Source organism: Ctenopharyngodon idella, chromosome 20 (genome assembly GCF_019924925.1).
Source record: "Ctenopharyngodon idella isolate HZGC_01 chromosome 20, HZGC01, whole genome shotgun sequence".
Lineage (NCBI taxonomy): Eukaryota > Metazoa > Chordata > Actinopteri > Cypriniformes > Xenocyprididae > Ctenopharyngodon > Ctenopharyngodon idella.
In genome coordinates, this window is record NC_067239.1 from 18,311,097 (window position 1) to 18,323,097 (window position 12,001).

General features: G+C 36.0%; 1 protein-coding gene across 1 annotated transcript; it reads left to right on the forward strand.

Annotated features, from left to right (window-relative positions):
• The first annotated feature begins 2,007 nt into the window (after positions 1–2,007).
• Positions 2,008–11,918, forward strand: chga (chromogranin A). The gene is made up of 8 exons (XM_051874565.1): positions 2,008–2,275; positions 3,037–3,086; positions 4,092–4,185; positions 6,503–6,571; positions 6,817–6,900; positions 7,985–8,290; positions 10,074–10,441; positions 11,332–11,918. The coding sequence occupies exons 1-8, from the start codon at positions 2,230–2,232 to the stop codon at positions 11,413–11,415; spliced, it is 1,101 nt and encodes a 366-aa protein (XP_051730525.1). The 5' UTR covers positions 2,008–2,229; the 3' UTR covers positions 11,416–11,918.
• Positions 11,919–12,001: the final 83 nt, after the last annotated feature.

The window sequence follows — 12,001 nt, forward strand, 5'->3', positions numbered from 1 at the left end:
CAGCCGCTACATGGTGGTTTCTTCACATTTATGTCCTTAATAAATATATTCATGTTTTGATTTCATCTACATTTGTCAAATCTTAGCTTAGTTTACTTAATCAAAAAAGGAAGAGAGATATTTTCTTTGCTGTCCTAATGTGACGTTGTCTAGACAGTGTCTAGCAGATTTGCTTTTTAAAAGACAAAGAAATGTTTAAGAAGACCAATATTTAAAAGGTTTTTGAGACTTATCTGTGTCATGTACATACTCTCCTGTACTGATACCTGCTGCACTTATCATGGCCTTGATCAGTATCAATAATGAACATGTGTCAGAACATGAGGAAAGGCTGGTGGGGATTGTTTTCTCTCAGAAGTAAAATATATTGTGAGTTGCAATTATTTATTTATTGAATACAATTAAAATAAACAAATAATTGGTTTAACCCAGCTCTAAAAACTTTTTTCCATCATGGTTAAATTGTATTTTCATAATCAGAAATAATTGTATGAAAACAAGCATTTATTTAAAAAAAAAAAAAAAAAATTTATGACTTTCACAACACTGAGTTTTGTTAGATGAGTGAAACATTTAGTTCCATGTAAGTATGATATCCTCTGGGCTTTTCTCAGAAAGTAGTTAACCTATGCTTATGTAACTTGTTATGGCCAATCTGTTTGAAATGAAACAACAAAACAGCAAATTGCTCGTTTAGTCTCTTGTTCAGCCGGGTACATTAAAAAAAATAAATCGTCCATGCGGCTGAGAAACAGCACTGCACAGTTTTAATATATTTCTACAGCTATGACAAATGTACAATTTATTCATTTTAATATAACTTGATTAAATACTTGGAAAAACTATTGGAAAACTCCACTAGTTGACATTACATTTAGTTTGTTTTTTGTCCATTTCATAAACAGGAAACAATACTTTGCTTCATCTCTGAGGGCCATTAGATGCAATCCATCACATGCACATACTCGTACTCCAACCGACTGTTCGATTTTCATCCAATTTTAGTGTGTCCAGAATAGAGAAATAGCATTATGTTCTCATTACAAATCAATGGTCGACATGTCTGCTGCCTAAAGTGTTTTGCTTTTCAGCAATGTATATGTTTCACTCAACATAATTTTACCCAGCAGGGATAAACAGGGAAACAGGGAAAAAACATGGCTGCCTCTAATGTGCACATTATCAGAGCCCAGTATGGTAGAGTCATGCATTCTCTGTCATCTATGTACAATATGATAAATCAAGCCTAAATGGCTTGTTGAGATGTACAGTGAATGGCTTGGCTGATAAACAGTTTTCATGAGCTACAAGGACATTTAACAAGTATTGCAATAAACAAAGCATATTTCCATCAAAGAAACCTATGAAAACATAAAAGGATAAGTGGCAAACAAACAATTAAGCAGAAATGTTTTGTCAGATCTGCATGTGAATTGATCCTGCATCTAATAATCTGCTTTCTGCTCACATTCACTCTCTTTCACCCCCTGCCACTCTCTTTCTAATACTTCTTTACTTTGCTCAATAAATTAGTTGGTGGGGTAATCACATATGGTTCCCCTGAGGTCCATCATTTACTGTATATGCCAATGTTTAATGCTGTCCCTAATTGAATTACTTTCTGTTTTGAATGGCAGGCACTACTGACCGACTTATGTTTAGTATTCTGCACAAAGATTCATGCAAAACAATACAGTATAGCTTTATCTCAGCCTGTCATTCAGTTTGAACCAAATGACCGCAAGTTGAATTTATTTTCCTTTAATATTTTACTGTAGGCTACTTAGTGGAAATCATGATTTCAAAGCGATTATCTTTTTTCTTTTTTTATTATTATTAACTTTCTCTTTATCATTTATCATTAGGTATCTATCTAGCTAATGCGTGTATAAGAGCCTATATGCAAGCAAAATTATTATTAACCTTTTTCTTTATCATTTAATAGATGGTGAACTAAGCAGCTGTATTTCATACTGATGTCATTTCCTCTTCATCAAGTCTTCTATATAAAGGCGGCATCGCTGCGGTTGTGAGTAGTGACACTGAGGCATTGTGATCTGTGGATCCGGCGAAACAAATAAGAGCAGACGCCTTATGCGCATAATGCATCCATAAATCACGAAGTGTTTTCATTTACTCCGAGGACAGGAAAGTACTAACATTCATTCGCTTTGGCACGACGGTTCATCACTTTAAGCAGAACGGTTGCCTGCACTTCACATTACGAAAATGATCGCACGAGGATGCGCTGGTCTCGTGGTGCTGGTGAATGTTGGTAAGTGTGCAAGATATATAAATGATCACGTAACGTATTAATTTGTTGTGGGAATACTTAGTGTTATTTTGGATAATGTGTTGATTCTGTACATTTTATAGTACATGTGAACTGTTGTATATCTCTGTCAGCACCAAGGACAGCGGATAAAACACTTGTGAGGAACGCGAATGGGCTTTTCACTTTTTACATTTGTACTCGTAATCGTGGTTTATCTTGCTTCGTAGTGTTAATATTTTATTCTGGGTTTAGTAATTAATCCTCTTCGATATTTCTCACCGTAAACACAGGGTTAACGTTCTCATTTGCATATTAATACAGTCAGCAACATTAATTGGACAAATACAACACAGCTAGTTTTAATAACGGCTTGTTTATCTGTGTAAATCTCCCCACGCAGGTTCACTCTGGTTGTTTTAAGACCTATAAAACACACAGCAAAAATAATAGTGTCCGTTAACGCGTTTCGCATCGTCGTTCGACATTTTTAACGGTTCCCCTCAGATTACACACAGCGCGTGAAAGTTTCTGGACTGGACAAAGAACATGAATATTTAATGACATAAGCGCTGAGGCAGTTTATGATTGGTTGCCTGTTGCTAAACGACTCGCCTATAACAGTTACTTAACCCAAAGATGAAAACAGGCATTTTAAAAGACGTTAAGTCAACCCAGGGTTAAGTCTCTGCTAATTGGTGCTAATCATATTTTACAGCATTAAGGCTTTTTTTTTTTAATCAAAACATTCTTTCTACTTCTAGTCTTCTCAGTGCCTGTCCCCCCAGGTCACATGGATGATAAGGATGTGAAGGTACGAGTTTATAAAACATTGTTTTCACCAACAAAATGCTATTTCAGTTTCAGTATTATTTTAATGTGTATTTTGAGCAGCCTTTTGAGAAACAGGAACATAAGGATGCACAGAATGACAGCAGCAAGTCCATGTTGTCAGGAAGTGTGGAGGAAAGCAGCATAAGTGAGACAGTGACTCAACAACACGACTTCAGCATAGTGACAGCTGGTGCCATGTGTGCTTACTCAGAGGAGCTTGCCAACTACAGATGACTGCAAACTGTGCTTTTAAACTATGATTAACCGAATTTAAACTTAAATTGAAGTTGGGTTGCATTCGTTTAACTTAGATTAGATTGTCACATGCCTCTTTCTTGTTCTTGCTAATGAAAAACACCTTAAGATTGGGTCAGTTTTGATAGAGGTCGCTAGCAAATCAAGAAATGTGTACAAATCTGACATTTTGTAGAAAAAGACATTGCCAATGTCAAGTTGCAAACAGATGCTCTTCTCCTCAGTAAAATGATAATGCCATTTCAGCAACACTTTGGCCTTACTGAGGGAAGCTGTTTTTCCCTGACAGCAGAGAAATGTTTGACTTTGGGGGAATGTGGAGGCAAACAAATCGCAGGGACAAGTGGGGGGATGAAAGCACTGAGGAGGAAATGACATTGATTGAAAGTGAAATGTAAGACAGTAAGGGTGGTTAGATATGGGAGGATTTGAGATATTATTGTCATGCTGCTGCTACTGTATGTCCTCTGTCACATTGATCTCATGAATGTGTAGAGTCCATATATACACACTACCATCAAAGTGACAGTAAAGACTTTTACATTGTTACAAAAAATCTATTTCACTTGTAATTTGTTCTTTTGAACTTTCTTCAGAAGCAGTAGTTTTAAATGTTAATATTTCACAATATTTTTACTGTAATTTACACATAAAATATATATAATGTTGACATAATAGCTTAAAAATGTCATGCTGTTTCCTATCCCAACCTTTCTCTGTCTTTGTATAGGTGATGAAGTGTATCGTGGAAGTAATTGCGGATGCTCTGTCCAAGCCTCATTCCATCCCAGTGTCCCAGGACTGCCTTGAAACCCTCAGCTCTGGTGAGTGCCTGCAAAAGTGACACCGGGACTGCTAGTATTTCCATACATGTAGCTGCACTTGGGTGCACCTCTACCCTTTTATCTGCAGTGACCTTCCTGATATGATCAATATATGCTATCATTGCTGCTGTGACTGCACATTTCCTAAAGTTAATGGAGCAAAAGTAATTAAGGACTTTAGCTGTCATAGTGCGAAGCTTTGCCGTACACTGTTCAGTCACATTGCAGGGTCTTTTTCTTTGATACTTTAATAGTTGGAAAATCAATCATTCTATTAACAAGGCAGGTATTGTTACTGAGATAACGCTTACAACAGTGAAATCAAACACTCTGTGAGAGGCTTACACAATGAGTCTAGGACAAAGAAACGGTGAAGGACAGAGATTGACAGAACGAGAGAGAGGAGGACAGATAAGTGGAGAATTTCATAAATAAGTTGGCAAAACTCAAAATATTTGGGGCAATCAGTTGCCTCAAAATTTTTAAGTTAAGAAATTCAAAATTTAGGTAAGCAGAACTGGCAGATTTTTTATTTTGTACTCATACATTTTAATTGTTCTTGAAATGTTTGAGTACACTAATTCATACATTTAACTTAAAATTTTCATGTAACCTCAATGTGAACATTTTTATTAGTGTAAACATAGCTAGCTATAACAAGCTAATTAAGAAAATGCTAACTTGCTGATTTGCTAACATGTTAATAATAGCATGGTATAGCACTTGCTGAATGAGTACAGCAATATAAAGCATTTAACATACATGTTCTCAAACCAAGCCGCATGCACCACTTGCCACCTATGGTAACTCTCCAAAAACCCACATTAACAGAAACTCTTCTAAATTAGCATAATAAAACATTAATCACTACTAAATCTCCCACTTAACATTAATCTTGCACAAAAAACATTATATAACACTTAATTTTAGCATTTACTCTCCCTTTTGAGTGCCATGGGCCAAGCATGCTGGGAAATAGAAATCCCTGCAAGTTTCAGTTTAAATTTAGTTTGTCTAAATTAAAAGAAATAAGTTCATAAAACTCAAAACAATGAAACAGTTCAGTTTCCTTAAAAGATATCAGTTCTGTGAACTTGAAAGAAAAAGAAAGTGCTAAATACTCATAAAAGTTAATTTGACTGAACAAATTTGTTTAATTTAAGTTTGTCCTACTCAAACCAATTAAATATTTTGAGCGTTAGAGTTTATAGTGTGTAAAAATGTTTGTATTTTTAACAGAAAAACAATGTAAAACTTATACTAAAAACAGTTAACTGTAATTTACCTTACTAAATACAGTAAATACACAAAATTATCATGAGATATAATTTTACTTAATTTATTTTACTGAAAAATATTGTACAAAATGCATAGTTGCACTCTATTTTAAAGTGACATGGTTACATTGTACTTTCTCAAATAAGTACTGAGTAATATGAATTAACTACATGTACTTTCTATAGAGCTACAGTTAGGGTTAGTTACTTAGATAATTATACATGATTTACTGTTATTACTATAGTAAGTACACGTCGTAACATGTAACTACCTCACCTTAAAATAAAGTGTTACCAAATGTATTGCTTTTAGAGGTAAAATTTATGAGTATAATTCACCTTATAATTTAAAACCTTATAATTTGTTGAATTTGATATCTAACAAGTACATAATTTATTGCAAAATACTATTACAATTATAATTTCTCATTTTTAAAAAATAATATAAGTATAAAATATGAATCACTTTATTATTCATAGAAAAATGGGCATTCCCAAGATTTCCTGCTTAAACCCACTGTTTTACTATTGATACGGTAACAAACAGAAATAGTTCAAATAAGTTAGTGTATTAAAATTGTATTAAAGACATGCTTTAAAGCATTACTTGTCCATTTTACGTCAACTCTGTACTTTTAATATTCTGTCAGCTACAGCTGCCAGTTTTCTACCATAAATTTAACAGATTGTGAATAAGCCTGGCAGAGAAATGAGACAAGAGACATTTTAAGAGAGAAAGTATGGAGTAGAGTGAATAGCATTGCCACGGAGTGAGCAGCCGACTCTGCATGCACTCTTAGTCGGTCAGCAGAAAGGGAAAAGCTTGACTCAACGTTAATTCAACAAAAATCTCACCTCTCCCCCTCTTTATTGCTTTCACTTTCTCTCTCTCTGTCTCACCAGGCCTGATGATTAATAGTGCTGCTCAAGAGAAGGCAGTACATTTCAGGGCAATTAACGCAAATAATGTAAAAATAAAGTAAAGTGCTGACTGCTAAAAATGTAGGAGCTGTGTGTGTGGTCTTCTGTGTATTTTGCAGATGACAGGCTTGTGAGCATCCTGCGTCACCGAAACTTTCTCAGAGAGATGCAAGATATCGCTGTGGAAGGTAAGAGGCAGATGCTTGATTGAGACAGCACGATCTAACTCTGTTTCCTGTAGAGAAATGCTAATAGCAGCAGAATGACAGTCGGGTGCTAATGGCTTTTTTGGCAGAATTAAGTCATTTGAAATGTAGAGTGGAGAAATATAACACTGTTGATGAACTCTGAAAGAGAATCCATAGTTTATTTTTTATTGCCAAGAAACTGCTATGTCTACTTGTGATTGTGTCCCTACCAAACCGCTTCTCAGGAGCCAGTGAGAGAGCACAGAAACACCCAGGAGACGCACCTTATCATGTGACCAGCCTCCCTAAAGACACGAAGAAAACTGCAGGTGAGATTAATTCACTTCTTAATTGCCATGATACATGACCCTATACTAATCTGTTAAATCTTTTTTCCGTTTATTATTATTTTACTTTTTTATATGCACACTTATTCATACTTTCTGCATATGAAAGAGAAAAGACTGAGATTGTTCTAATCTCAGAATAAAAGAAAACAACCACATGAAAATGCTTCTTTGATTTTGCATTGATTTTCACACTTCAAAGGACAGAAGACAGTCATCCAGTGCTCTTGAAGGATATTTTAGTGTGAATCACTGTGTTCTGCTCTATAGTGCTGCACTTAGCAGCATTCTGACAGAATCAGGGCAGAGGGCACATCTGTCTCTTGTAGTGGGCGTGGTTTCTTACTAGTGCAAATGCACACTAACAGTGGTATGGAGCTTGAAAAATTTCTTATGCCCACCCAGGGTATGTCAGCACTCAAGTCTGTGGGCACAAGTGTGTGGGGGCTAAATATCATTCTGTGCTCTGTGTCAGAATCAAATAAACACTGATTGTGTTTTAATCTATGCCTTAGTTTGTGAGTGGGTTGTCAGTGTACTTTGTTGTGCACCTCATTTGATCTCATTCAAAAGTGCTGACCTTGAAAATCGTGTCATCTATTTCTATGATTGCATGCATTACAAATACATTTGACTCAACTCATATTAAGCAATGTCAGTCTACTTATTCAGGGAGGTAAGCAGTCAGTGGACACAAGGTTAACATGTTTTGAACACACCATCTATTTGTGTTTTTGCAAGTACTGCACTGCTGAGGTCAGAAAGATTGATCCAAAAAAAAACCATTTAAACAGTCTGTTCCACAGCCTTGCACTTTCATGAAAAGGCACTGTAGCAGAATTCATTATAGATTAAACAAATCTGAAGGCTTTGACCTGAAAGTAAACAAAACATAATCTATCTAGATCTATCTATCTTGCAGGAAACAAGTATGAATAATACAATAAAACGCATAATTTTAATATAATTTAATTTATTTTTTAATTTATTTTTTTATTTTATTATTTTATTTTATTGATACACAAACGAGCACTTAACCTCAACATAACCATTTGCCATCCAACAGATGATCAGTCAATGTTGGTTGCCTTGGAGAAACCAGAAGACGATGCAGAGAAGAGAGGAGCAGGAGAGGAGAGCTCCAGGGAGAGTGAGGAGACAGAGCGGGAGTCTAAAAAACGGAACCAGATTGCTGAGGAAGAGGAGCGTGAAGAAGACGAGAGTCCTAGCAATCACATCTCCAACTCTATAAACCCAGAGAAGAAAAGAGAGTCACAGGCCACAATAAGGGATGAGGAGAAACAGGAGGAGAAGAAACTCTCCAGCTTGGAAAAGGAGGAGGAGGAAAACGATCCGGCTCGCCATAAAGAGGGTAATGATGAATGTGATATGTGGGATGCCATATGTGCTACTTTCTGAGTTTATATTTGCGTTTAGAACATCATTCATTATGATATGATATAACAAGCAACAATCTAGATTAGGTGCAAGGACACATTATAGACCGTCCCGATGGGGCAAGTGCTCGGGGGGCCTCTCAAAGTCAGGGCCCTCCTGCCGAGAAGCTTGTGATGGCTCGATACCTGGAAACAAGCCACTGCAGATGTACAGTTGATAGATGAATAATGCTTGAATGTGTGTCATCAATACTGCCACAATGAGAGATAGAGAGAGAAATATCATCTGTTCCGCAGCACCAACTGAAGACTGATGCTACTAGATTTCCCATTTTAATTCCGATTCACACTCCCAATTCACTTCGATTTCTGAATCCGATTCGATTTGAGACATTTCTGATTTATCTGGGGGTATTTCAGCTATGTCATGTCCACTTTGCTATGAAAAATGAAAGAACATTTCTCTCTGTTAATGTTGTAAATAACACAGGGTTTTAGACTATTTCAAACCAGTAACTAATCCTGAAATATTCATTAAAAGAACTGACTCAGAGTCATTTGTTTCATTAATCTGACTTCATTGGTTACACTGTATGTTTTTGATTCACTAAAAAACAGCTTATCAGAATAATTTGTTCAGGAATCGGACATTGGTGGCATTAGATATTTGTTTCGTGTTGCGATTAACTCGATAGAAAGTTTTTTTTTTGCCATTATTTTGTCTTTTGATCATATTCAATATAGAATTTATGACTCTATGATTTCTGTATATATATTACAAAAACATTAATTAAAAATTTGCTAATGTTTTATGAAAATAAAATATTGTAAAATTATAATAAATAATGATAATTAAATGAGTTATAACAACAGAAAATCAATATTTTTACCTAGCCCTAGTCAAAAGTCATCACTTTTGGTGTTTTTTCTCCACTTTGTGGCTTTTCATCTCACAATTGAGACATTATTTAGCATATTTACAATTGTTATTTGGCCATTAATGGTACACTGTAACTTTTTTGTTCAAAATTTATATAATGAGCGAGTACTAAGGATTTGCCACCCTCCTTTATATTCAATCAATAGCAACATAATCACTACTTTTTGAAAAGTGTGAGTGTGAGTAACAGGGGTGTCTGGGGATAATTCATATAACAGGCACAACTCATTTTGCTGAAGAGGTTCGGAATAACAGCAGGAGATTGTGTCTACAACAGGAAAAGGTTAAAAAGAGGAGTCAGGAGGGAGGGGTGGTAAATGAAGATTGATTGGGGAATTTAGCTGCGCTCCATGAACAGGCCAGTGTGACAGTGCCTCCATCTATGAAATGAAATCCACGCTGCGCTGTCGCCCGCTGAATCGATTCAATAATTGATGTTGGAGAGTGCCCCGATCAGCCAGCTGCCTGCAGCTTGTTAAAAGTGGCCCTCAGATCTCAGAGGAACTTGGTGAAAAATGCCAAACATTTTGGGTGACTTTGCTTTACTGTATTTGTTAATAGAAACAATGATTTGGGAAACTGTGCTCATTAATACAGATAGAAGAGCAGGATGAGGGTTTATTTTTCAGGATAAGAGGCATCAAGCAGTGAGCAGCGAGCTGGCAAGTGAGAGCGTTTCATTTAGAAGAGTGCTGCTTTTGCTGATGCTGCACAAAAGTAAACGTGTGTGTGTGTGTGTAATAAGAGAGAATAGAGTTAAAGAGAGATAGAGAAGATATATATAATAATCATAACTTTGTTCTTTTTTTATCTTGAAGGGGCAACAGCCACAGTTGATCTCATAGCAAATCCCAATGTAAAACAATCCATCTTGGAGGACAGAGAGGAGCACAAGGGAGCTGAAACAGAGAGAACACATTCAAAAGAAGAGCAGGAAGAAGAGGAGAAGAAGAGGAGAGAGGTTGGAGTGAAGCGCTGGAGTCACGTGAGCAAACTGTCCCACAAGAGAGTAGAGGCAAGCCCAAAACTAGATGAGCACTGGGAAGCGCCACACCACTCTAAGGAGAGAGAAGATCAAGAGGGGGAGCTGTGGAGGAGCCCAGAGGAGCAGGAGCTGCAGCTCATGGCACGAACTGAACCACAGGACAAAAGAGATGAAGAGGGCAGCGGCAGCAGGAAGACAGGGGTATGACAATAGTTGACATTTTCTCGAAGGTTAAAATCCAAAAAGTATTTTTTTTTCTGTGCAACACAAAAGTAGAATTTTTTGAAGAATCTTCATCAAAATCAGGACAAAAGCAAAAATATGCTCAAAGATGGGTGCTCGACAAAAAATATTAATAAAAAGCAGAAAAAATGTCATTTTAACCTCATTTTAAATGCTTCAAATTAATTTAGGCATCACGAAATCATATATTATATACAGTAAATCACACTGTGTATAATTAATTCTCTATTATCATCAGTTTTTTTGTGAACTATTCCTTGTTGCTCTGCAAATAGGGTCAGATTTTTTTTTCTAAGAAATGAATCATTTTATGATTCATGGCAAGAATGCATTAAATTTATCAAAAGTGACGGTAAAAACGTTGACTTTTTTTTTTTTTGCAAATGTTGTTCTTTTGAACTTTATATTTTTCAAAATATCCTGAAAAATGTCATGTAAATGTATATGTGTTTTCATACAAATATTAAGCAGCACAACTAACATCGATAATAATAAGATATGTTTCTTGAGTACCAAATCAGCATATTAGAATATTTTCTGAAGGATTGATGACTGGAGTAATGATGCTGAAAATTCAGCTTTCCCTTCACAGGAATAAATGAATTTTTTTTAAAAAATATATTAAAACAGAAAACGGTTATTTTACATTGTAATAATATTTCACAATATTACTGTTTTTACTGTATTTTTGATCAAAAAATGCAGCCGTGGTGAGCATAACAGACGTCATTCAAAATCCAATAAAATCTTACTGACACAAACATTTGAACGGTAGAGTATAAATATAAATGTTCATAAACTATTCTAAAATTCACTAATGGCCTGATGTTTCTCTCCTCTGTCATCAGGATGCTGAGATTGAGAGTCTGGCTGCCATCGAGTCTGAACTAGAAAGTGTGGCTCAGAAACTTCACGATCTGAGACGAGTCTGAGCCGCTCCAGCTCTCCTTCTTTCCACTCTGCCCTTCATCTCTCCTTCAGTAGAAAGGCATGTTAACTTGAAATGAGGCTCTCACCTTCTTGCTCAGTCCACAGCAGCGCAAGCTCTTATCTCAGCGCCGCAGATTCTCTGCTCATTCCCTCCACGTGTAATATGAACCTCAAAGCGACTCCTCTGGTGTCAAACATTAAGGTCTTGAGTCAGATCGCTTCCTTTCACAGCTCGCCCGCTTCGCTTTATCGTGCTTGCTTCCTGAAGAAATTTGGGCACTGAGTACATATATAATGTAAAATATTTGCTAAAAACTACCCAGAATTATCACACAAGGTTGAAATTTTAATATACATAAGGGTACAATCTGAAAGATTGCACCTGATATTATGGAGTCTTATGATCCATAGGCAATAATGTTTTTATTTGATATGGTGACGACTGTAATTAAATGCTTTTTGGGATTCAAGAAAACAAATAAAGTTCAAAAAGAAGTGTTTCAAACTGATTCCATGCAATGTTTAAAAAGTGAGTCTGAACTAAACCTCAAACTGGCAATGTCAATACAGCAGACAAACAATGAATCA